At 43.1% G+C, this 26,508-nt stretch overlaps 1 protein-coding gene across 1 annotated transcript; it reads right to left on the bottom strand.

The window, feature by feature from the left end:
• Positions 1 to 4,357: 4,357 nt before the first annotated feature.
• Positions 4,358 to 14,964, bottom strand: LOC126412260 (alpha-crystallin A chain-like). Its single transcript, XM_050081764.1, has 4 exons — positions 14,790 to 14,964; positions 14,489 to 14,704; positions 5,671 to 5,892; positions 4,358 to 4,688 (listed from the first exon to the last, which is right to left on the bottom strand). Exons 2-4 carry the CDS (start codon positions 14,702 to 14,704, stop codon positions 4,569 to 4,571), a joined length of 558 nt encoding a protein of 185 aa, XP_049937721.1. The 5' UTR covers positions 14,790 to 14,964; the 3' UTR covers positions 4,358 to 4,568.
• Between the last annotated feature and the right edge of the window lie 11,544 nt (positions 14,965 to 26,508).

Genomic DNA, 26,508 nt, shown 5'->3' on the forward strand with positions numbered 1-26,508 from the left:
TGTGGTGTACTGCAAACCACTCTTGCCTTTAATATTTATCAAGAGAGAAATGAATCCCTGGAGGGGGAATCTGAAAACCGTGTTATGAGAAAGTGTAGTTTCAGGTTTATAAAAGAAGTTTTGGGACAAAAACAGGAGGCTGGTCTTCGATAACTTTATTACTCACTTTGCCTTTTGCAAAAAGCAGAGAAAACATGGCTTGTGGGGTAATCAGGACAAACAGGAAAGCTTTCCCATTGGGCCTTTCACTTTCTAAGAGTATGAAAAAAGATGACTCATTTATGGGACATCATCCTCTGGAAACACAAGAAAACTGTATCTTGCTTCCAGTTACCACAGAACACACAAGATGTGTGTCCAGAAGGCAGAATAATAGCACTAAACTCAACATTCAGTACCGTACTGTGTATACAACTGCAATATTTGAGGTGTGAACCATACCAACATATTTAGATATGCCTATGGCCTGGAAAGAAGATCCAAAAAGGATTTTTTCAGTGCTTATAAACAGTACTTTGAGCTGTATCGAAAGATTCCCATTTAGGAGTTTATGAGGAATATTGCTCAGAGACTGATGGGTCGAGGAACGTGAGGTATGTAGTCGAGGTACTATCTAGATCAAACTCAGAATGTTTATTTTGTGCAGTATTCTTCTGCTACTGTAAAAATATTATTATTTTTGCTGAATTCAATTTAGAAACTATATAGTTGCCTTCCTAATATTCATTCATTGGTAGTCTTAAGTGCATCAGACAGTACTCAAAACTACCACCTTTGTAAAATGGAGGAAAAGAAACAAAATTCCAAAAAGTTCACGATCATTTTCTTACCATTTACTGCTGTGATCTATAAAAAAATATAAAACAAAAAAACTCGAAAAGTGTGCACAGGACACTATGAAAGCATCCAAATATAACACATCACAAGTTCTGTGGTCGTTTGTACAGATATATTGTTTACAGTGGGTTCTGTACCAACATTGACAGGCAGGGTAACTATCAAAGCCCCCAAAACCATTTAATATGACCATGTTCCACAATGGAGCTCGCAATGCTTTCACTAAGTGATTGTATCTTCCAAGGTAAGTGATTTGATGAGCATCAGGTCTAAATAACAAGTCTTCCCTGCCCTCTACAACAATCAAATTTGAATATAAATCAAGTATGGACAATACTGGGAAACAATCAAGAGCGCAAAGGATGCCTAACATAATTTGTAATTTTGTGCAATTAATTTTTCATGTTTAATCATTGAAAATATCTTACTTCTACTTGGTTCACTTATAGGATCACACGTTCTACGCAGCAATTCGGAATCAAGTCTCACTATGTAGGTTGGTTGTGGAAAATCACACATTTTACGTGTCTTCTTAACCATAACATCTATTATAACTGAAGAACTTATCTATAACATCTATTACAACTGAAGAACTTATCTATAACATCTATTACAACTGAAGAACTTACTCGAACTCCAGATACTACAGGGAAAAAAATTATGAGTCTCGCATTAAATCAGCTTAAATTAATAACAGCTACCCCATCACACAATTTATCATCATCATCATCTTGGACAGTTTCCAGCCACTGGTTGGGTCTGTCGGGAACACAAGCCTCTCCATCGTGTTCTGTCTTTCCACCATTCCCCCTCTTCCACCTTCGTCCAGTTCTCTCCTCTTCTCGTCACACATTCCTTCACTCCCTTCACCCATCTACCTCTTGGTCTTCCCCTGGGCCTCTTCCCCTCCAGTTGCAGATCAAACATCCTCTTTGGAATTCTTCCCTCATCCATTCTCTTCATGTGTCCATACCACTGCAGTCTTGATTTTTCTATCCTGTCCTGTACTGGTTCCTCCTTTAGTCTTTCCCTCACATACACATTTCGCAATCTGTCTCGTCTTGTTACACTCAACCTGCTCCTCTGGAACTTCATTTCACTAGCTTGTATTCTACTTTTGTCGCTTTTGTGCATTACCCATGTCTCACTTCCGTATGCCAATATGGGGACAAAGTAGGTTCGGTATATAATTCCCTTGGATTTCTGTGGCACCTCCTTGCTCCAAATAAGCCCCCTAATGCATTTGAAGAACTGCCCTGCTTTTCTGCACCTTTCATTTATTTCCATTGCATTTCCCCCCTTACTTTCAATCATGCTTCCCAGGTACTTGAAGTTCTCTACCACTTGTAGTTTTTCCCCTCCACAAGTTATATCCACATTTGGCCTATTCTTCTTCCTTGTTGTGACAATTATTTCACTTTTCTTTGCAGAGAAATGCATTCCATATTGTGCTGCCGTTGCCTCCCATACATCTAACTGCTCTTGCACCTCCTTCTCGCAATTTCCCCATAACATCAGGTCATCGGCAAAAAGCACTGCTTTCATTTTATGATCTCCAATTGCATCTGATACTTGCTGTAGGATTTCATCCATAACAATAATAAACAATAAAGGCGAAAGTGCACTTCCCTGTCGCAGCCCATTTTCCAGCTTGAACCATGCAGTACGTTCCCTCCCCACTTTCACACAACTCTCACTTCCCTCATACATTTTTCTGACTTTTCGTGTTATCTCTTCATCTATCCCTTTTGCGTTCAGCACATCCCAGAGCTTGTCCCTATAGATACTGTCATACGCCTTCTCAATATCTAAAAAGGCCATGATTAAGTCCTTCCCATACTCGTAGTGCCTTTCCTGCAGTTGCCTTACCGCAAATATGAGGTCCGTTGTTGATCTTCCCGGTCTGAAACCATACTGCTCCTCTTGCAGTCTATTTTCAATACTGCTTCTTATTCTCTTCTCCAGGATCTTTTCATAGATTTTTCCACAGTGGCATAGCAGGGTGATTCCTCTGTAGTTCTCACATCTCCTTTTATCCCCTTTCTTGAAGATCGGGACTATAATTCCTTTCTTCCAATCCTCAGGAATTCTGTTCTCCTTCCACACCACCCTCAGCACTCTGTATAGCCACTGGGTTCCTACTTCTCCTGCTGCTCGTATCATATCCACTGTTACTTCGTCCCAACCTGGTGCCTTGCCCCCTTTCATCCTCTTTATGGCTTCTTCCACTTCATTCCAAGTTAGATCACCAATTTCCCCACTATTATAATCGTCTGCTGCCTTAGGCTCTCCATCGCTGTTAGTTACCCGCTTGACGGCATTCAACAGATCTTCAAAGTACTCCTTCCAAATCTTTTTGAGCTCATGCATTTCCTCCACAACTCTTCCATTATTATCCATTATTTATGCATTACATTAATTTATACAAAATACAATTTTAAATGGCTTGCATCAAAGGTGGTTCCGTATTTTAAATTGTAATGTTATGTTATGAACAATACAGGAGTGCCATTAAAATTTTACATGATCTTCAGTCTCTTATCACATGTACTTTCATTTGTTGCATGACCACAAAATAAGACTGTAAAATGTTTATTTGACTGTGAGAAATGTATTTTAAATGTCTGATGTGAAGTAAGAGCAAACTGAAGCAACACTCTAAACAAAGAAGCAAGTGGGCACAAATCACTTCTGATGAACTCCCAACCATTAAGGAAAACACACTTTGTAAGTACACGATAAAAAAAGCCTTTGAAGTCTCAGTGTTGTGAATTAAGAATAGTATTTGTTCTCTTATAACAACAGTATCTTTTACACTACGCTGGTATTATTTTGTTCTCATTCATAATTTAATCACAATCCTACTTCCTAAATTGAAGATTTCTATCACTGTAGAAATGAGTTTCCACTTTTTCATTGCCTCTATGTTTCCCACAACCTGTATTCCCCTTAGAAATATTTCTACGTTGTCTATTTGCAGCTTGTAGTGTATGCAGAACAGTATACTCCCTGGCAAGTTATCAAAAATGAGTTCTTAAAGCTTTGGAGATCAAGCACAACTTGGGCCACAATGTTGTGTTAAAAAGAACACACTTGAATATAGGTCAGGAAGCAATTTTTTCGATACGAGTCATGCAAAATAACTTGTTCCAAAAAAGCCGATAAATGCTTTTAAAATAGGTATAAATTAAACAGTTGAAAGGGCCAGGATGGAATATCAATAATATGGAAAGGAGATATTGCTACTCACCACAATAAGGCACTGAGTCACCAACAGACCCAAGGAAAAGAAATATTCAGCTCTCATACAGAGTTCTCCTCCATAAGCAGCAAAAACACACACTCACACAAGCAAGTAAGACAGCATTGTGCTTGTGTGAAAAAGCTTCCTACTTCTGAAGAAGGACTTTGTCCAAAAGCTCAATATTATTACATTAGGTAAATATAGTTCAGTTTTAAGCTCGCTCTAACTGCTTCATGATATGGCCAATAAGGGCATCAGGAGAAAGAAACCACAACATTTATAAATTTTCTTTTCTTTATTTGTAAAAAAAGTAATACTTAAAAATATATAATTTAAAAAAATGTTAAATCCAGTCTTACAACTGCAGTGGATGAAATACATAAAAAGTAATTAAAGGAACATACGTTACAGCTTCTTTTCACAAAGTGGAACTGATTTTGTACTATGTATAATTAAATCTTTCACATGAGTAATATTTTTGTGACATTTATTTTGTCTCTGCTTTCTCCTGTTTATTATCTGGGTTCTCCTCTGCTGCATCAGTGACAGCTGGTTTATTTGTTTGGACAATAGGGACTACACGTTCTTTGGGATCTTTTGATGGTACCTGTAACAAAGTAATATGCAGAAATGTTAATTCTGATGTATTATCTCCACAACTTATGTTATGTCCTCAAGTTTCTTGTAGAGTTGATAATTTCCTTTTGTGAACAATATTTTGATAACTGACCTAACCTGCAGGTGTCCTTAGTCCTGTTCCAGCAGGTCTGTACTCTAGTTATAACAGCAAGCACACAAAGGACAACTGTTCCAAACACCACACGAAGATGTCTAGGTCAGTCTTCAAACCAATGCACAAAAATGGTGTAAAGACCTGGGGACCTTGATGGTCAAGTAAACGTAACCATGTCTACCAATCCATCGATCTGGATATGGTGGGTTTAGATGTGTCATCAGACAACTATAAAAGGTAATCAAAGTTTCCATTTCAGAGGATTGCTGCAACGCAGACATCCATCAGAGAATGAAGAATGTGTATGGAGCAGCATGTTTGCCAAAAACTACCGTTGTGGAACAGTGCACCAGGTTGTTCTTGGTCTTAATTCAACACAAGACACTGGTCAATCAGGAAGGACAGGCTCATCCATAGATCAACTGAAGTGATAGACACTAGAGTACCCGTCCTGTAGTCCTGATGTCTCCTCATGTGATTATTGTGCCTTCAGTCCCTTAAAACAGGCCTTGCAGTGTCAATGACTCCTGTTAGACAAGGATGTGCAGTAGACAGCAACGACTACTTCACATAGCAGAATACGGTGTTTACTAAATGGGTATGTTCAACCTAGTGCATCGATGGGGTGATTGTCTCAATGCTCATGGCAATTTTGCCTGATTGGTATGTCAATTCCGGACTGTACAGCCTTCAAACAAACTTTTTGTTCACCCAATATAGAACGTGCAGGGGGTCCCATCATGCTGCAAGAACAAAGTCAAAGGAACCTTACTGTCTACTGTAATACTGGTAGCTCATTTTGAACAGCATAATTTTCATTATCATAAAATGACCTTATATTGTGATGCATACTTACCTTTTTGGGAGCTGCAATTGTCAGAACTCCATCTGATGATAACTTTGATGTTACAGCATCTATATCAATATTATTAGGCAACTTGTAACGACGGACGAAATGTCTGGATATGTAGCCATGTTCATCTTCACGTTCCTCATGTTTTCCCTCTACTACAATAAAATCATCTTGCATTTTTACTGATACTTCATCAGGCTTGAATTGCTGGACATCAAGATTTACCTATGAAAGAAACAACAGTCAACACAAAATCCTAACAGAAAGTTTATGCTATTCTGTTTCATACACACAAAGGGATTGCATCTGCAACTAACTTCTTATAGTTTTTCTGCTGACATTTTACTCCACATATGAGTCAACCTAATTCAATCACCAAAATTTTGTTTATAGGACACAGCATTTAAAATTACAGTTAATACAGTACATTTTAATATTTACTATGTTTAACTGTAACTCCTAGATTCAGGCTTAGAACACCCACCCACATTAACAAAACAGAAGCTATAGTATGAAAAATAATGATTAGATAGCTACAAAATGAGCCTCTATCCCAGTTTATGAATGCCACACGAAACTGAAAGTATTCCAAACTAATAGTTATTTCAAATATAGGTTCTACCAAGATGTAGTGCATTGAAATGGATACATAAGTATTTCACCTGGTTGGTCATAATGATCTCATATTTAAGTACAGAGTGGTTATAATTAAACTTTCCCTACCTATCATGTTATAATATGGAAACTGATTACCGTACAAGTACTAAACTTAGTAACATTAATGTTAAGGACATACGGAAGAGAAATAATGCAGAGTCAATTCAACTGAAATACTTTTAACGTGCTGCTACAGTACATCACACCATTACTGCAACAAATGGGGCTCAATATGGTGCCCAGCCCATCAGTGTGCAGAAGAGTTTGAAAGCATAGGATTGCATTCTGCACAGCAGAACGAAGCATGTCCATAGGCATGCTGGCTACAGCAAATGTGTGAATGTTCCCCTGGTAAACCCTGTCCTTCAGGTAGCCCCACAACCAGAAATCACAGGGAGTGAGGTCAGGTGATTGTGCCGGCCAAGCATTTGGAAACAGTTGGCTGATAATTCGAACATTTCCAAATGTGTTTTGAAGAAGTAGGTGATCATGATCGATGTGCACTGGGGCCCACCTTGCATGAAAACTGTTGAGTTCAATGTGTCTCTCTCCTGTACGACCAGTACGATACGCTGGCTAAGAATACCACAGTGATGCTGGCCAATCACACTGCATATCTTTCCTCCCTGAGCATCAACCTGTTCAAAAAAGAATGGGATAATGATGAATGTGGACTTGAAGCCACAGCATGAGGTGACACGTTCACCACAGAGGCACTTCAAGCACAGTGCCTCAAGGTGAAAATCCACATGCTCGGCAATTCTGTGTGTTCACCTCACCCGTCAAAGAAAAACAAGTTTTGCCTTTCCATAGCATGGTCCAGCACTCATCAACTTCAACCCTTGCGAGAAAGTGGAGAGCGAAGGAAACATCTTATTGCGCGTCCTGTGGCACAAGCTGCTGCATGATATTGATCTTGTATGTATACCATTTGAGAATGGTCTGAAGCATGTTCCATACAGTGGACCATGGGATGTTCGACTGTCGTGACATAGCACTCGCACTGCCTGACGATTAGGAATTACACGCAGCGTTGTCTGCCATAGCAACAGCAATTTCATCAACCACCTGTGGTGCAACCGGTTGTCGGCACCTTCCCATAGTGACGTCCAGTTCTCCTGTCGATTAGAACTACTTCATCGTGCTCTGCACAGCAGATGGAGAAAGAGGACCCTTCCGGAAAAGGAGATTGTAATTCGGATGCTCAGGAGAACTACGAATGTGTGCAACATAACTGGTGAGCAGTTGAGCACATCAGAACGTCGGATCCACAATGGAGGGACTCCGGCCTCTGCCAGACACTGGTCACCAGACTCATTCTATAAGCTCCCGTCGCTAGGTGAATGCCACAGTGATGCACTGGGTCGAGTAAAGGCAATGCTGAGGGCGCTGCCGAACCATAAGCCAGACTCGCATAGTCAAGGCGGGATTGAACAAGGGCTCTGTAGAGCTGCAGGAGCATAGAGTGATCTGCACCCCAGTTGGTGTTGCTCAGGCAACGAAGAGCATCGAGGTACTGCCAACACTCCCGCTTAAGCTGATGAAGGTGAGGTAGCCAAGTCAATTGGGCGTCAAAAACCAGTCCTAAGAATCGAAATGTCTCCACTGCAGTGAGTGGATCATCATCAAGATAAAGTTCAGGTTCTGGATGAACGATATGATGCCGACAGAAGTGCACGACCCACAACTTTGCAGCTGAAAACCTGAAGCCATGGGCTAGAGCCCATGACTGTGCCTTGTGAATGGCTCCCTGTAGGTGCCGCTCAGCAACACAAGTACTGGAGGAGCAATACGAAATGCAGAAGTCGTCTGCATTCAGAGAAGGGGAGACAGACAGCCCTACTGCTGCTGCTAGGCTGTTAATGGCCACCAAAAATAAAGATACACTCAATAAAGAGCCCTGTGGAACGCAATTCTCCTGAATTCGGGGTGAACTATGGGAAGCACCAACTTGGGAACTGACTGGAAGTTTTGGATAAAAATCAGGAGCGGGTCCCGGAGACCCCACTCATACAATGTTGCAAGGATATCGTGTCGCCAGGTCATGTTGTATCCTTTACGCAAGTCAAAAAAGACAGCAACCAGGTGTCGGCGCCTGGAAAAGGCTGTTCAGATGGCAGATTCGAGGGACACACGATTATTAGTGGTAGAGTGACCTTGATGGAAGCCGTCCTGACATGGAGCAGTATGCCACGTGACCCCAGGACCCAACCCAACCGCCACCACACCACATCATACATTCCAGCAAATTACAGAGAATGTTGATGAGACTGATAGCTATCCACATCAAGCGGATTTTTACAGAGGTTTAGCACCGGAATGATGGTGCTCTCCCACCACCGCAATGGAAAGACGCCATCACACCAGATCCGGTTGAAGATGATGATGAGATATCACTTGTAGTCACGAGAGATGTTTTATCATCCAACTGCGGATCCAATCCAGCCCAGGAGATGTGTCGGGGCAATGTGCAAGGGCGTTGAGGTGCTCCCACCCTGTAAATGGGGCATTATAGGGTTCACTGTAGCATGTAGTGAACGAGAGGACTTTCCTTTCCATGCTCCATTTGAGGGTGCGAAAGGCTGGGGGTGGGGTCGGGGAGGGGGGTTGTTCTCAGACATAGAGGGTCGAGCATAGTGCTCAGCAATCACAATTGCGTCGGTAGAGAGCATGCCATTGATGTTAATGCCGGGGACACCTGTTGAGGTCTGGTACCCATAAAGACGTCTGATCTTCATCCAGACTTGGGAAGGTGATGTATGGTACCAAATGGTCGACATATACCTTTCCCAACACTCCTGTTTCCATCGAATTATAAGCAGGCGAACACGGGCATAGAGCCGCTTAAAGGCTATTACATGCTTAGGGAAGGCTGCCACTTATGTCGCTGTAGAACTCCCCGATGCTCCTTAATTGCCTCAGTGACTTCCAGTGATGACCAAGGGACTATCTTCCGCTGGGGGCACTCTAGAGAACGAGGGATCGTGTTTTCTGCCACAGAAATTATGGCTGTAGAGACCTGCTCAATAACAACATCGATAACACCACGTGGGGGAGATTCGTCAGTGACAGCAGAGGTGAAGGCTACCCAGTCTGCCTTGTTTAAAGCCCATCGGGGTAAATGTCTGTGGGCATGACGCCGGGGGAGTGACAGGAAGACAGGGAAGGGGGCGCTACCACACAGGCCGTCATATGTTCTCCAGTGGATAGATGGGGGAAGTCCCAGGCTGCAAATTGATAAATCACTGGCTGAGTAATTACCATGAGCCACAATGAAATGTGTGGCGGCCCCAAAATTTAAGAGGCAGAGGTCGAGTTGGGACAGTAAATTTTCGACATCTCTGCCATGGCCAGTAAGCATGGTGCTACTCCACAAGGGGTTATGGGTGTTAAAATCTCCCAAAGGTAGGAAAGGTTTAGGGAGTTGATCAATCAGTGCAGCCAATACGTTCAGTGGTACCGCACCATCTGGAGGGAGATATACGTTGCAGACAGTTATTTCCTGTGTTGTCTGCATCCTGACACCCACAGCTTCAAGAGGAATTTGGATGAATGGGGCACAGGTTCACTACATACCGAGAGCAGGACATTAACACAAACTCCACCTGACACTATTATATTTGCTACAGTTCTTGTAGTATCCCCTGTAGCTGCAAAGGGCTGGGGCCCACATTGCTGGGAACCAGGTTTCCTCGAGGGCAATGCAGAAAGCAGGTGTGAAAGCTTAACAGCTGCTGTAGCTCAGCCAGGTGGTGGAAAAAACAGCTGCAATTCCACTGGTGGATGATGTGATCGTGAGACTGGGAAGGCATGAAACACTCAATGAGGCAGTCTTCGCCCCAAGGACATCTGCTGCCACAGACTTATTTCCTGAACAGGCTACAACCATTTTGTCTGAGGGTCTGGCGAGATCTAGATCCTCAGCGGATGCCAAAATCTTCACCTCATCCTCAGATGCAGACCTTGTAGGCAGTGGTGGTGTGGGTGCCACCGCAATTCCCTTGGTCTTGGGGGTCTTATTTCTGGATTTCTCTCACTGATCCTTGGGTTTCTCTGGCTAGGAGGGCTTCACTGATTCAGTCTCCAGGACTGATGATGATCGTGAAGCCCTACAACCAGCTGCTTTAGGGCACTTCAGCCACTAGCAGAAACCCGGGAAGGGAGTGACCCAAGGGACCCCTTCCTAGTGAGAGGAGCTGAAGAAGACTTCCACTTCTCCAGCTGAGAAGTCGGAGAAGGTTGGGGCGACAGAGCTACCGAGGTAGTTGGTGCGGGAGCAACAGGGAGGGAAGTGCCCCCCACAATCAAGGGCGCAGGTGTAGTCTTCCAGCTCTGAGAGCCGACTAGAACTCGCAGAACTGATGGGGCTGCATCTGTTCTCGTAGTGGCAGCATAAGAGGTCATCGCCACAGGATGTAGGCACTCAAATTTCCTCTTTGCCTCAGTGTAGGTCAATAGGTTCAGGGTCTTGTAGTCCATGATTTTTCTTTCTTGCTGTAAAATCATGCACTCTAGTGAGCAAGGGGAATGATGCTCAACACAGTTGACACAGACGGGAGGTGGGGAACATGAAGTATTGGGATGGGGTAGACGTCCACAATCTCGAAATGTAATGCTGGAATTACAGCAGGAAGACATATGGTCGCACTTACAGCGCCACATTGGGGGAGGGATATATGGCTTGACATCACAGTGGTAGACCTTGAACTTCACGGGTAATGTGTCACCCTCGAAGGCGAAGGCACCAAAGGCAACCTGATTATCCCTCAGACCCCAATAGACGCGCGAGACAAAATGAAGTCTTTGCCACTCAATGCCCTGGACCATATTTAAGGTCTTATGAGGTGTGATGGTAAGGGAAACATCCCCAGCTTTTTACAAGCGAGCAATGCCCGTGACTGGGCAAAGGATGCTGTTTTTATCAAGACTGACCCTGACCGCATTTTGGACAAGCCCTCCACCTCCCCAAACTTGTCCTCTTAACGCTCTACAAAAAACTGAAGTTTCATCGAGACAACCCAGTTCCCATCAGCTCTCGTACATATGAGGTACCAGGGTGAATAAGGCTTACTGCCATCCTTAGCCTGGCGTTCCTCCCATGGTGTGGCCAGGGAGGGGAACGCTTTAGGATCATACTTCCTTGCATTGTACTGAGACTTGGAACGCTTAGAGACTGCTGGCATTCGATCACCAGCAAGTGATGATGACGTACGCTTCATCGCATGCCATCCGCCCTGATGCCACCCACTCCAACTAGGGAGCCTCCCCACGGGCGCCATCCAGCCGCAGTAAAGGCCACCTGGCAGGATGGCCATTGCCAAGAGTCCCGATGCCCCAGGGTGACTGGCATCTACTCCTTGGCGGGGGGGGGGGGGGGGGGGGGGGGGGAGTTAACGGCGCAGGCATCGGCAGAGCGATCCCTATGTAGCCAGGGGCTTCAACTAACAGGTACATGGCGGCCCTACTACAACAGACTGGCTACAGTTCTGGATATGAGGTGCAAAGAATTCCATGGTCATCACCAACACAGAAAACGACAGTGCATAGTGGGCGGAGGAAAAAGCACCAAGGAAGGTGTCCTCGCTCAAGAGGTAGAGGGCGAGCGAGACTGCAATGCCACAACCAGACAGCTAAAGATCTCAATGCACGATGGACATTATGCAGTATGTAAGGCGCCCTTCCCCACTTGGGTCGCTCTTTGGGAAAATTTTGAAAAATGAAGGTCAAACCCTACAGGGGACCATCACATATAGGCCAAAAGGTGCTAGACTCCTTTTAGTCGCCTCTTACGACAGGCAGGAATACCTCGGACCTATTCTAACCCCCGGGCCCACAGGGGGAGATTGAAGGTTATGTATTCTTTGCTAATCAAGATGAATCAATTATATGAATGTGGGGTGATTTTTCTTTTGGACAGGGGGGAATCTAAAATTAGTGACCAAAGAGGACACAGACAGGGACTGCACATAGTTGGCACTGGGCAGGAATGTAGGTCAGCCAGGGAGCACACCAAGACAGTTGGGGCACCTGCAATAAACACTGTGCCTGGGCAGCGCAGTGGCTAACACAACTGCCTAGTACACAAGAGATCTTGGGTTCATGTCCCGGTCGGGCTTACATTTTCAGTCATTGCTACCATTTCCAGATAAAGTTGATGTCTTCAGTTTCTTCCCTCACCCCCTCCACATTTTCAATTTACATAATATTGTTACTCTGTTCCTTTCACACAGAGCTGGGGTAAGAGATTACAGCGTTGTCTAGTCGTTCTTTCCCAAAGCTGCCATGGTTTCGTTTGTCAGTAACCACCTGAATGTGACATAGCCCTATAACATTACTCCTTCTTAGTGCTAAGTCTTTGCCTCAGGGATTCAGTAACCAGATCTTTGTCTACTGTTCATGTTCCTCACCCTGACTTCGTGGATACTGTTTTAAAACTGTCTGAGGACAGTTTAGGAAAGAATTTTTGTTCAGACAGGAGCAATGAAATTGAATGTAATTCAGGAAAGGAACAGAGCAAATGTGAAGACAAAGAGATCAGAGTGACAGAAATGGAAGTGTAGGGACTGACTCTTTAGCTAAAGGTTCTGCTAGAAATATATATGATCAAAACAAATATCACTCATCGTCAAAGCCTCTTTCAAAGATGCCCAATGCCATTATTTTTGTGCATAATGGACATAAGAGAGATAAATGCGTTTGTCCTTCACAATTCCTACAAAGACAATATTCTAATGAGCAAATTCAACTTTCTGAAGAAGCTTGGAAATTCATTGGTAACATTACAGATAAGAAGTGAGACAACACCTACCACATGCCCCGTGAACTTCGTGCAACCGTTCAGTGTTTTGGCTGTAGGAGACCCTCTATCAGAAGTCATAGTAAAATGACTGGAAACAAGAAAAACATGCTCCACCTGTGATCCAAAAAGATGAGAAATATGCTTCTATTTGCCACTGTTTTAAGAAGGGCAGCTCAATTTGTATTATTGCGAAACAGGGGGCGAGAGTGCCATGGATATGATACATGATTTGGAGTGGCAGTCATTAAAACAAAGAATTTCGATGCAGCAAGCCCTTCTCATGAAAGAATGTTACAGTATTTTGTTGGCACCCACATAGGGAGAAATGATCGTCATCAGAAAATACTGTAAATCAGAGTTTGCATGGAAAGATTTAAGTGTGTGTGTGTGTGTGTGTGTGTGTCCCCGCTCTGTTTAAGAGTGGGAATGGTAGAGAAGTAACTTAATGTGTGTGGATGAAGCCTCTGCCATGCACATAATTGTGATTTGCAGAGTAATAATGTAGACAGATATACCAATTTAGCTTGCATTCTCTACAAAATTTTACAGTGGGAAGGAGACTCAAAACTTAAAAACTGCACAATTAATCTTGATTTTTATAAATGTATTGTCGAAGTTTTTATGTTATTGTTTAATTAACAATTAAAAACTGCAAAGAGTAAAATTTTGAGCACGGGCTATTTGAGTATTCACAGCATTACAGTTTCATGTAATATTACATTCATTTTGTGTAGTTTTCTATTTAAATATGTTTTTCTCCCAAACAAATTTTAAAAATTTATGTGAATATATTTTCGTGCCGTAATAATGTAACCTTTCACATAAAAAACCTAACCACTCCACTGAAAGTACTGAATGCAACTTTCATGACTATTTAAGTATAACTGTCTCTCAGACCACATCTAGTACAGCGACTGACAAAAAAGACCTGGGACAATGCAACAAAACAATTACCTGGGAAACTAAGTGTTAGGAGGAGTATAACTGTTCCACACATGGTGTAGATAATGTTATCCTACACGAAATCAAATGCAATTCGTTTCAGTCGTTCCTGGTCTTACCAAAACTAATTATATTTAATCCATTAGCAATAGCCTGTGAAATGACAATATGGTCCAAATTACTGAGGAAGGATAATCTTTCCTGGAAACAATCTACATATCAGTAAACTAGTTATTTTAGTTAAGCCGCCTGTTCCCCCATGCCACATGACATTGACCAAGAGAACTTTTAACAATGGTAAACAAAGTATAAAGTACGGAGAATATTAGAAGCACACACATACGCAATAAACCTTTTACATTGCAATATGATACATATTTTTTTGCTGGATAAACATAAAAATATCAATATTGAAGTGTTAACCTCAAATCCTTCTTTCTTGTTTCTAATGTGCGATCTTCCGCTTCGACGAGCCGGCTGATGACGCCATGAACGCAGATATCCCGATCGTAAGGGCATAGCAGCCAATCGTGGGACAAATACATCGTCAGAAAGAATAGTTGGCTCGAGATCAGCACTCAGCAAGCTCGGCGCCCGGTCAAATTCAGTTGACATAGCGATAAAAGGAAAAAAAGCCATCTGAAAAACATTGAAGAAAGCGTAACTTTCCTAATAAGTTTCACCTATACGTCTACAAAACTGTTTTTTCATTGCTACTCCCTACCTTTCCTCACACACAACTCTACAATGACAACAAACTATGAAGTATTGGTCTTCTTTTACCGAGAACAAAATATTGGAAACGTATCGCAATAGAAACAGCAATGTTGGTGACAGGATTACGTTTGATTGCAGAGCTTCTTTGCAGCCTAAACAAGATGAGGATGTGATGTCAAAACTGGCATACTGATCGTTTCCGGTGTATGTCGATACATCGAATGTCGAGTACAGATCGAATTCATGTGCAAGTAGCTCTAGCGTGAGTCATTCGTGTGCAGTCTCTCACGGAGCCTTCGTGTTGAAGGAAATAATATTGAACAGGATAAAAATGTATAATTAATACAGGGATAAATCATAAAGACTTCTGTTGCATTCTAGTTAACTATATAGTATCTGTTGATTTCGTGGTCAAATATCCATATGATATATTTGAATAATGAAATGCGGTGTTACCAAACGTACTCCAAAAACAGTGCTTGCAGAAACCAAAAACGCGTGTAATTGCTTTGGTAGAAAGGAATAAGGCATATGTGACTGTAGGCGTTCCCGGCGTCAACTGTAGATGAAAGTTTCTCGGATCTCCAGCTGGGTGGTAGCGCTGACATCTCGCGACGTTTCGGGAAGTGTCATAGTACCCATCTTCTGGCGAAGTGTCCAGATTTGCGGAGAGTGGGCTATTTATATGCGAGGTCACCCCCCTCCACTAGACATCGGGTGGCTGCAGTGGCCCGGCAGCGTGCGCGCGGTGGTGGGGATAGCGGTTGCCCCCCGGCGGCCGCGTTCAGTTCTCGGTGTAAGCATTCTGTCTGTGTCCGCGACGGAAGACGTTGACGGGCGCGATCCCGACGGATTGCCGCTATCGCAGGGTTCCATGCTGCGCTGAGTTGGTATCCCTCACCTCTGTTGACCAGATTGTCATGAATCTTTACTTCTATGGATTCTTTGATAATGCTGGCCCAGAAGCCAGATGCTCGGCACATTACCTTCAACTTGGAAAACACGAAGGTACTGTGCCGAGCATCTGGCTTCTGGGAAAGCGTTATCAAAGAATCCATAGAAATAAGGATCCATGACAATCTGGTCAAAAGAGATGATGGATACCAACTCAACGTTGCATGGAACCCTGCGATAACGGCAATCCGTCGAGAGCGCACCCATCAACGTCTTCCGTTGCAGACGCAGACAGAATGCTTACACCGAGAACTGAACGCGGCCGCTGGGGGCGACCACTATCGCCACCACCGTGCGCACGCCGCCGGTCCACTTTAGCTTCCCGAGGTCTACTGGTGGGGGGGAGGGGGGGTCCACGCATGTAAATAGCCCGCTCTCCGCTAATCTCGACACTTCGCCAGAAGATGGGTAGTATGACACTTCCCGAAACGTCGCAAGATATATCCACACTACCACCCAGCTGGAGACCCGAGAAACCTTCATCAACTGGAATAAGGCAGTTGGTACAAAAATATTCACTTCAAACATGGGCCTGAATCTCGTATAGGGACTTCCGGTAATACGACTTTGGATCTCTGCCAGGTCGCTTGGAGCACTGCACGTTTATCAGTCCACCATATCAGGTTTAAAGTCCTCCGTATTTGTCTTAATTTCGTAGTAAAGTGGAGCTGTTTTCATTGCATTACACTCCTGATTACGGCTACTTGTGTATATTCCACATTTTCAACTGCATTGTGAATATGTTGCTTGTATCCCGCTTGATCTTTGCTCACATCTGTAATAGTGTGTGGAGTAAATGATTCCATAGCTTTGTTTCATATAAAACAGAAAGTTGTTGCATAGGATACTGCTCTGTGGCAATTCGTTCTTGCCTACAGATCCATATGTGAAGTGCCAGATTTAAATTCATTGAAGGTATATTGTTCGTATTCTGCTTTATTGTAGTTCGCATCCAGCATCCATTTTTCGTACTTTCTCACATTTGATGGAGAGCTCCATGTTAGCAGCTTTTGGCAGAACTGGTGTTTAACTTCATTACATCTTGTCATGGAATGAGTATGCATCTCCACAATGAATGGTGTTGCTTCTTGCAGCGGATTTTCATTTGTAGTATTAGTCACATTTATTATAGCTTCTATTGCACTGAGGGGCGCGACAAGAGGCTTAAGACAATGCTGTGAGGTGCTCAGCTGGTGCAGGTCACAGTGGCGAACCATATGTTGGAGGCAGAGTTTATGATAGCATATGCATTGATGGTTTCTGTATGAATGGTGGTGGAAAAACAGGGGACATAGTGGTAGCAGCATGTCTTTACGTATCTAGTTTCTCACAAACAGGACAGTTGTGTGTAAAGCCACCCATTCTCACCATGCAGTCTCCTGCTTCTATTCACAGGTTACAGAGGTTGCGAAATAAGACTGTTCCAGAAGTAACTTAACGTATGTTAACGACCAATAGTTTGTTACGCAGTTATTCCCATTGTGTTGTTGCTCCCACTGAAGGCAACAGCAAAATGTGCAAATAACACAAAGCATCCTAATACTTATGCAAAACACTTCCACATTATTTCCCAGGACGGGGGGTCACCCTATTTCTTCACATCCACATATTAATATAACTCTACAACATCCACTTAGCTCGCTGATCTACAGATGATAGTCGAATATAAGTAACAATATTCAATCGATATGTCATATTAACCATGTCATCTTTCGTAAGGCCCTAACTGTTTGCACTGAGTTGCAGTTATAATAAAAACATTCCTTATTCCCCAAGTGTACAAGAAAATAAAGTTATAAAGAAGGCAAAGTAAAAGGAAAAAGTGAATCACTTCTTACTGCAATACGATATTTGACACAGGGTTCTAGCGGTTACGGCGACAGTGGGTGAAACAGTGAGTGTTGTAACGTCTGTAGAGCGCCCCAGCACGCATATAATCGATTACTCGCACTGGTAACCTGATAAACTCTACCAGGATTGTCAGAATCTAATAGTCTGCTAATTTTCTTGCAAATTCTAAATACTGGTATTATGTCTGTGTCTTGCATTGAAACAGAAACCCACTCCCATCAAAGTTCCTTATTCCAAAGCGCCAATCGCTTTAGGTTTTTGCTGGACTCAGTGCTTAAGCAAAAGGTTTTGCACAAGACCGCAAGCTCTCGCTACTGTTCACAGGGAGATGCTCTTGGGGCAGAAACTTACCCCGTAATTGCACGTGTGTGGAGTAACGAATCTGTTCAAGTTGAAAGATGAAATGGGCTATAGATTGTGTAACGAAATATGAAACTGAAGAAATCCTACAGATCGCGTGAAATACTGTCATTTCTGATAACCTTCCCACTGTTGACTTAATTTACGTCATGACCAACAACTGGCAAAAATTATTTTGCAATGGACACAACATGGGACACAGCATGTGCTGGCAGTGTGACCCAGCCACAGTTTCTCTCATTTCTGATCGTGTGGGAAGGGTCATTATCTCATGGGATGTCAATACAAATAGTCCACCTTCCTCACAAGATAGCACAAGAAGAACTGCTTAATGCAAAGACACATTTTATTGCAGTGCATGTAGAATCCTATCAGTGTCATAAACTGACCCACGAGTTGTACCAGGCTTGAGTGGCCAAACTCCACAGCTTCAGTCCTGAACGTCAGTTTGTTTGTTAGCGATGCTCATCATAGTTCCTATGCTGATTCTGTCACTATGACGCCATCGTTTGGTTGGTTCCTAACAAGGAGGTGCACCAGTATGTATTAAAGTGTGTGATCCAACTTAGGTTCAAATGTTAAATGTTGTTCAGTATCACAAGGTATCTTGTGCTACTAGTGCTTAGACTGAGGCATGATGTGACATGACTGGGTGACTCCTGTTCCTGGTTGTTGGGAGTCAGTCAGTTCTTGGGGGGAGGACGATTTGGCAGCTGTGCAAATGCAGCCCCCACACTGCAATGGACAGTGACTTGCCAAACAACAACAATAACCACAACAATCATAGCAATGGCAGTGCTCTGTACTCTCATCTTGCTCGTAAAGTTTTCTGCAACATGAGAGATTGGTTGGTTGGTGGATTCAGAGAAGGGGCCAAACAGCAATGTCATCAGTCCCGTTAGATTAGGGACCATCCTGGCATTTACCTGAAGCGATTTAGGGAAATCATGGAAACCCCAAATCAGGATGACCAGATGTGGGTTTGAACAATTGTCCTCCCAAAAACATGAGAGTGCTGTGTGCCCTAATCGCTGGCGACTATAACAACTGTAGGATAAGGACATACTGCATCTGTGTGTCATTCCCAGACGCCTCCTGTGGACATGAGTATGGATGTTAATTGTGTGTCTCCAGTGCTTACAAATCATAAAAAACTATTTATCTAAGTGCAAGTGAGGTACAAAATGCTCTGCCTACAAGTGGACAATGATGCAGCCATGATTTAACTGAATCAGTAAACTTATCTGGACTTGAGGACTGCAGCGTTGACTACTGGTACACGACATTTGGTAATTTACAACTAGCAGCATATTTCAATTTTGGGGCAATTTATTGCTCCTACTGTTCATAAGCCTGTGGTTTGTTATTTAACTTTCTGGTAGCGGATGATGCTGGCACTACAAATTTATTTGGGATGATATTTTCAATGCTTTTGGTTTCTGCATGTCAGATAATGTGCGCCTTGTCACAGACAGAGTCCCTTACCAGCAGTTAGATTGCTTGTGTTCTGATTTCTTGCCTATTTTCTCTGATGGATTAGGTTGTCCCACTAATTTTGTGGCGCACATTACCCTGAAACCTATGGTGCAGCTGCACTTTTTCCGTGCTCGCCCTATTCCAGTGGCTTTGCGTGATCAAGTGAAATCGCGATGGGTGAGGCTGACGTCGTTACAGGTCATACAGCCTATTACACTGAGTGAGTTTTCTACCCTCCCACCCATGACTGTTAAAAAACCAACTGGTCATCTTTGGCTCTTTAGTGACTATGTTTCAGTTAACGCTCAATCTATCAGTGACACCTATCCTTTGCTGCATCCAGACGAGTTAATGGCTAAACTCGACAGGGGCCAGTTTTCTCCAAAACTGATTTATCTTAAATCTATTTCCGTTGGATGAGGGCTCTAAACACCTCCTTATGATTGACATGCCCTTTAGTTTGTACCAATATTAGCACCTCCAGTTTGGATAGGCTAGCACCTCAGCGATTTTCCATCATCTTTTCGCTCAACTGGTGATGTCCATTCTGTGGTGCACCAACTGTCTCAGTGACATCATCGTGATGGGTGCATCCACAGAAGAACATTTACATAATTTATGCACCTTGTGTACCGTCTTACATACTACAGGGTTGAAATACAACTTGGCCAAGTCACACTTTTTCCATCCATTGTGTATTTCAGGTTTGAGGTTTCCCAGGATGTCATCAGTTCGCCACGGTCACAGCCCTGCCTCGCCCTACATATGTCAAAGAACTATAATCATTTTTGCTAAAATTGTTTACTATCACAAATTTATTCCAGGTGTGGTCACATTGGATCATCCCCTCCATGAGTTGCTTCACCAGAACGTTCCTTTTCAGTGGACGCTGGCCTGTGCACGCACGTTCACGCTTTTGAAATGTAAATCACATTCTGCTTCTTGTTTGGCTACTTTCTATCCAACGTTGGGCCTTGCATCTGTCTTGCTAGAACTATGAAAAACAGTTTCGGCCTGTGGTGAAGCATGTCAACGCTAGTGCACTGCCCATGCTTCTGATGGGGCTGGATCCTACTTTTGATCAAGATGAACTCTTTTGTTTTCACTTATATGTTAATGTGTGACTTACAGTGGAAGCGCATCCTATTACAGCCTCCTGGATCACAGCAGCTGTCGCCGCCAATCTGGTTTTGCATCATGTTGTTCACCTCATTCAGCACTGTTGGCCAGACAGGCCATGAAGCAGGGCTTCTCATCTTCTGGTAACTATTTTGCCTTCTTTCACCGTCTTTTGGTATTTGATGGTGTTGTTCTCTTGTCTACAGACAGGCTATCGCCTATTGTTGTGGTCCTGGCCACCCGATGGTGGGATGTGTTTCAGTTCCTACATCAGACTTGGGGGCATCTTGTACCAACTTATTGGTCTGTCAGCACACGTTTCAGCACTGCATTGATAGTGACATTGTCTTTATGTCATGGCCTTCTCTGAGTGTTCTACCCAACAGGCAGTGTTATGGGCAATGCTCTCTCTGTGGCCTGCATGCATCCATGTTGATTTTGTGGGGCCCTGACTAAAAGCTTACCAGCTATTTGTGATTCCTCATTTCTCTGAGTTTCCATATGATATCCACTGTACTTCCAAAACTGTTTCTATTGAGGGATTGGCTCATGTGCTTGAGACTGGATAATGGTCCATATTTTGTGTCTCAGGGCTTCCACGATTTCTGCTCCTGTCAAGGCATTCGCCACATGACTGCTCTTCGTTTTTACCCCCAGTCTAATGGTGAGGTGGAACGTTTCGTCTGCTTGCCAAGGTTCAAACAAAGAAGTATATTGTGGAAACCTCCACGATGATGTCTTGAAATGCTTCTTGGGTTCCCACAGGTTCGCGCCAGTGGAGGATCAGAGTCTGGCTGAGATGCTCCCTGGTTGCCAGCCACACACCCTCCTGAATCTCCTCATGTCACCCTACCAATGCCCAGCCTTAGCAGGCATCCATGCTGCAGGATCAGACCCACCCTCCTTGTGGATGTCGCTGCCTCTGGCCTCTCCTTTGGGGTCCAGTCCCCCAGCGCCTGCTGTGTGGCCTTCCCACATTGCTTCACTGCCACAGGCAATTGTGCCTCTTTCTGAGCTGGTGTCTTTGGATACATCAACACCGGCATCCCCAGCATCCCTGACTGAGTAGCCAGTGCCATCTCTGTCAGGACAGTTCCACCACTTTGAGGGACTGGATGTCAAGATCTACCAGTGCCCTTGTCACTGGTCATCTTCTATAGTACTTCACGAGGGTGCTGCCGCTGTGCGTCCCCATGGACGTGATACTTCCATCCCTACTTGCTGGTTCCGGTCTGGAATCTCTTTCTACCACTGTTGTCACCACCTGCAGCATCAGCTGCAGAGGCCATGGATGTTTCAACAGTCACCCCGACATCTGCGTCAGTGGAGTGCCCTTTCCCAAAGGAGAATGGATGCTATAAGCCTGCACGTAATGGTTGGATATATGACACGGCACCAGGCCACTAAAGCCCTCCATTTTGCATATTCCACCAGTGGCATCTGTGTAGGCTGGCTACTTGAGGTTGCCTGTGGTCAGCCACATGACACAGAATGGCACCCACCAAGCTGTCTATCTGAGCCCTCCTCTTTATAAGCACAGTGGAGGTGGCACTCGCTCTTGTATTGTGATCCTACTTATTGTCAGCAACTACTAGTATCTGTATCTAGATTTTTTTTTATGTTCTCAACTGTTGTTTACTTGCATGTGGAAGAAGAATAAACTTTGATTCCTTGTGACTGTGTTGTTTGTGACTTACTGTATGATTCTCAAAGTACTGAACTACAAGTGTCTCCTATTAATGGATTTAAGTCACTGTTGAACAGGATGCACAATTTATTGAAATAAACTCCTCCGAATGTTCTGCTGCCATGCACAGTTGTCTGCCTGACAATATGTTTTTATAAACAGAGAAAGAGAGCACAGCTTTGCAAGAAGTCAACACTGGATATTTATGCAGAGAGATTGTTCTAGGAATAATATCCTCTGGGGTTCTACAATTTCACTATTAAATAAGCGAGACAAAATAACAAAAAAATGAAACTTCCTGGCAGATTAAAACTGTGTGCCAGACTGAGACTCGAACTCGGGACCTTTGCCTTTCGCAGGCAAGTGCTCTACCAACTGAGCTACCCAAGCACGACTCACGCCCCGTCCTCACAACTTTACTTCGGCCCGCAAAAGGCAAAGGTCCCGAGTTCGAGTCTCGGTCTGGCACACAGTTTTAATCTGCCAGGAAGTTTCATATCAGCACACACTCCGCTGCAGAGTGAAAATCTCATTCTGGAACAAAAAAATGGTTCAAATGGCTCTGAGCACTATGGGACTCAACATCTGAGGTCATCAATCCCCTAGAACTTAGAACTACTTAAACCTAACTAACCTAAAGACATCACAGACATCCATGCCCGAGGCAGGATTCGAACCTGTGACCGTAGCGGTTCAGACTGATGCGCCCAGAACCGCATGGTCAAATCGGCGGCACAAAATAACAAGAATTAAGTATCCAGAGTTCTTTATTCAGCACAGATTGCAGTTTACTGGAAACCACATGACCGATTTCACCTAGTACAACACTGACCTTCCAAAATGCATCTTCCATTATTCCCACAGACTGTTTAAGAATCTCCAGTTTCTTGATACTGTTGGAATCCATCTGAAGTTACTTGCAATGTATGAAATTGAATTGAGCACTTTAGAATTGTTGACTACTGATGAGGATCCACTCACAGACACTGAAGGGTCACAAGAAAAATTCTCCAGCACTGACTTCACAGCTTCAAAGTGCTTACTATAAAAAATTTCAGGTTCAGTTCATGTTACCCATTTTGTTATCACTAGCCCCAAAGGCGGAGGTACATCCCACAGCTGCAGCTGTAGCGGTGAACAAGATAAGGACATTTCAAGAAAACCTTCTTCATTGGTTGTTTCAATGTATTTACTCTGGGAATTTATGAACTGATATATGACAGTCTATGCCACTCTTTGTAATATATGAGCTGTACATGTAACATGCACTCGATAAAATACATTAAGGGATATCCCCACTTTCAACATTTATGGAGCTGGATCTGTGTATATCAGTAGGACTTTATCATCTTTTATGCCATCTGGCCATAGTCCCGTAAGTCCATTATTAATGACTCTAGCAACTGTTGAACTATTTGCTACCTCCAAAGCTTTACAATAACTTAAATAGGGGTTAGATGCAGCCTCAGACTTCAACTTGCCCATACTTAGAAATGGTCTACAGCACTCATCATTTCATCAGCAGAAATCCATATAGGTGATCTGTCAATGCAAGCCCCGATTTTTTATAACATATCCACATGGCAAGAATCCAGGAAATTCTTCCTGAGACTGGACTAGTTAACAATGTTGGAGTTGCAGTATTTCTTTACGAAATGTTTAAATCCAGGTACCTGAAGTTTGTTCCATGGTATGCTCCCTGCAACAAATGCAAAACACAGTTCATTGTAAAATTCAGTATTAGATGATGCTGGCTGTCTCTACAACTGTGTAAGTAGAACCTGTTTCTTTGAAGAAATCTGTTGTTTATTCCTAATATGCAGATTGCTTTGTAAGTGTTATTTAGTTTGATGTTTCATTGTACAACCTATATGTTTATCACGTTTTCCAGAAGGCTTTTTTTCCATCAATGGTTAAATACTTGGTACAGAAATCCACGTTTGCAGTTTTAATGACAATGAAGACACAACCAGTGCTATGGTTAACTTAAATGCAGCTGATTTTACACATTGTGAAGTGATTTACACAAGAAAGGAAATCGTTAAGCATAACAGGATTGATGATAGTATGAGAAACACAATAATAAAACTTGTTTTTTTCCTTTCTAACAGTGTAACGAAAATGTAAGGGACACAGAGAAATGTATAATAATTCAGCAATAGTCTTAAACTATGTAAAATTATGTTGTATAGTGCGAAATATGTATTATACCTTAAAATATTTAAAAATTGTAAGTTAAAACTTAGAAGGAAGGCTCCTTTCTGTGTGATACGTCAACATTTTAGTTTTTCATATAACTATATATGGAAGAACAGAGAACATAATGACATAAAATCTGGGCTCTAATGAGTTACAATCTTTAAACTTGAACTACATGCATTTAGATTAAAATATTTCTATTAGGACCATAATAACTGTTAATTATTTCACATTATTTGGGACTACAATGTAGAATTGGCAGCACAGCCACAGGTTGTGGTGAGACACTATTGCCAAGGCAAGGGAGATACGATGTTGGGGGTTGCGAGCAGTGTGACTTAGCAGCTGACAGCTTGGTCTGCAGGCAGACACTGCGACTGTGAGGCTGACAACATGGCTCGTGTGCTACAGCAGTGATAGGTGAGTGACATCAACTTGTGGACTGTACCGCTGGGAGATGGCAGGTCATGACCGTCGAATGGGCCCTGAGAAATGCTGACTCACACGCAGTGCCCATGTGAACAACGCACTGCCTCGCTGCAAAGCCCATTGAAATCAAGGCATGACACGGCTTGTCCTGACTGGCAGGCAACACTTTGCAGAAACAGACTTTGGCACCTACGGCAGTAGAATGTGCAGATGCAGCATGTTCTGTACGGCACTGCCAGTGTGCTGCTACATCTACACAGTGACATAACAGCAGTGATGTTTTCTCACCTTGGTCACACAGAACTGAACATGAACGAATGTTTTGCAGACTCCCTTAGAACTGAATGGTGCGGTATACGAACTTCTGAAACCAATTTGGGACAGGTGCAAGAGGACGTGTTCTGGACAGGATGGAGAGAAGAGAATCACAATGGTGTGTTTTGAAATAAAATAATGAAATAAAGTAAACTTGGATTATATTCCGACGTTTTATGTTACAGAAGGGCTCGCCCAAGCAGGAATGTAGGGCAAGTCAACCAGTATGGGTGATAATTTAACACAGGACTAGGAAGAGGGAGAGGTGGTTCAAATTTGAGGTAGCTAGTGCTCTCTCAGGGAGACCAAAGACAGAGGCAGATGGAGAGAAGCCACCTGCTCGGTCTGAAAGCTGGAATGTAAGAGAGCAACTCTACTGTTCTCTAGTCTCCAAGGCATGGCCGCAACTACCACATGACCCCTTTCACAGGTCTCCTGTTGGCAGCAATTGGGCGTCTGTGACTGGTTGATTCAGCATACTAGGTGTGATCAAAAAGTAAATGAATTTTTTTAAAAAAAGAATCTCTATTTATTCATCACCTTCAGATATAAAAAAAATATGCTGGCGTTTTTCGCAGAGCCTGGAAGCACTTCTGGAACTCAGTTATCGTTATGATGTTCGGCTCCCTCAGGGATTCTGTTTTTATCTCCTTCATGGTTATCCTCAGCCTTGGGAATAGAAAGAAGTCGGAGGGTGCCATGTTTACAGTGGTTGAGGCAACATAACGGTTTTGCTTTTTGCCAAAAAATCACAAACAATCATTGAGACGCGAGTAGGAGTATTATGGTGATACTATTTTCATGGATGGGTTTGCCACAAATCTGGTCGTTTTCTTCAGATTGCTTCTTGCAAACGGCGCATAACTTCCAGGTAGTATTCCTAATCGACCATATGGCCATAGGCAGAAACTTATGATACATTGCCACATTGTAATTGAAGAAAGCAGTGATCGAAATTATTGATTTTTTTTGTCTTGGCTCTTCAAGCAGTTTCCATTTGGACGATTGGACTTTAGTTTCGACGTCATACCTGTGCACCCATGTTATTATAACCTTCTTTAAAAGTTCTGGATCGTTGACGAATTTATTCAGCAATTCTTGATAAGTGTCTACATGATGTTTTTGGTCGAAATTCAACTATTTCGGAAAAAAGTTTTGCTGCTACACGTTTCACACCCAAAACATCCGAAATATTTGTTTGGAATGCGACAAGCCTCAGAGATGTGGGTGGTACTGGGAAACGAAATATCTAGGGTGGAACAAATAATAACTTAGGCCTAAACCCATTGTGTTTGTTCTGGCATCCAATGGTTCGTGGTCAGCATCTGTTCACCAA

The sequence above is a fragment of the Schistocerca serialis genome, chromosome 7 (genome assembly GCF_023864345.2).
Source record: "Schistocerca serialis cubense isolate TAMUIC-IGC-003099 chromosome 7, iqSchSeri2.2, whole genome shotgun sequence".
Taxonomy (NCBI): domain Eukaryota; kingdom Metazoa; phylum Arthropoda; class Insecta; order Orthoptera; family Acrididae; genus Schistocerca; species Schistocerca serialis.